The sequence below is a fragment of the Aplysia californica genome, unplaced genomic scaffold (genome assembly GCF_000002075.1).
Source record: "Aplysia californica isolate F4 #8 unplaced genomic scaffold, AplCal3.0 scaffold00828, whole genome shotgun sequence".
In the NCBI taxonomy this organism is placed as follows: Eukaryota; Metazoa; Mollusca; class Gastropoda; order Aplysiida; family Aplysiidae; genus Aplysia; species Aplysia californica.
Window position 1 is genome coordinate 11,033 of NW_004798098.1, and position 1,285 is coordinate 12,317.

The 1,285-nt window shown below is 40.3% G+C and overlaps 1 protein-coding gene across 1 annotated transcript in view; it reads left to right on the forward strand.

The window, feature by feature from the left end:
- LOC101863140 (angiotensin-converting enzyme) overlaps positions 1-1,285 on the forward strand; it is a gene marked incomplete at its 5' end in the record, with an annotated part of 17,242 nt that overhangs the window by 4,247 nt on the left and 11,710 nt on the right. Inside the window, 1 exon segment of the mRNA XM_013088901.2 lies at positions 639-842. Coding sequence (XP_012944355.1) covers positions 639-842 — 204 coding nt within the window.

Here is a 1,285-nt window from a genome sequence, read left to right on the forward strand (position 1 = left end):
ACACACATGTTACCCCCCCCCTTCCCCCCACACAAACACACAACACCACTCCTCCCCACTCCTTATCTTTTCTGCTTTACTACTCCGGAGGTTACAAAATGGAAGTGGTCAAGTAAAAAACTGACCAATTCACATTAATCCAACCAAAACGTAGTCTATTTAAAATGCTTTTGTTTATGATGGCCTTCGCTTGTTTTTAATCTTATTTGATTGTTATACAAATACAGTTTGTGAATGAATTGAATTAATCGTTGGATATTTTTTTACCTTTCTCATTCCATAGGAATGCTCTATAGGAACTGTTGTAAGTTAAAAGCTAGTACCCTGATTTCTTTTTATATAATACAAAGGACATACTATTTTTCACTTGACGCCTTTAATCTTCATATCAGTTAAAGTTTAGTACCCAAATTTTTGTTTGTTATAAAGGACATCCTATTTGTCACTTGATGTCTTTAATTACCATGCAAGTTAAAGCCTATTACCCTGATTATTATTTGTTTTTTTTAAAGGACATCTTATTTTTCACTTGATGCCTCTACTCGCTATGTAAGTCAGAGGCCTGTACCTGGATTTTAAAAAAGAAGGACATTTTACTTTCCGCTCGACGCCTTTTTTCGTTTTCTCTGTTCCCACAGACTTCCCCAACTATGGTGCCTACTGGCGCTCATGGTACGACACAGATGACCCAGATTATAGGTTTGAAGACGACGTATTCCAGCTACTGAGACAGGTGCAGCCGTTGTATGAGCAGCTCCACGCTTACGTGCGACGCCACTTGAGAACGAAGTTCGGAGATGATAAAATGCCAACAACTGGACACATCCCTGCCCATTTATTAGGTACGTGCTATGACTTATCTCTGAAGAAAAAGAAGAAAAAAAATCCCACAGAAACAAAAGGAAAAGAGAAACGGAATCTGTGACGTAGAGGTTAGGTTCTTTGCCGCCACACGCAGAAAATGATTGTACTTCTCTGTGTCAGGAGGTTTTTTCATAAGGTATCTCTGCTTTCTGTGACGCGTCATCTCATTCATCCTGGGTCGGTCTTATTTAGGAGGCGGGTTGCTTCGACTTTGCCTGTTAGGGCACATTGGGATACAACACCCGAGAAGATGGACGGCGATACTTAATAAAAACTACATGGAATTCAACTCTCGTTTTCTGCTTGCAAAGGCCAAGGGCCTAAGTGCTATACAACAGATGCCAGTACTGAGAATGAGCACTTGGCAGTTGGTGGAGGCGGAACGTGTAAGAGGGGTGACAGTGGTATATATATATATATA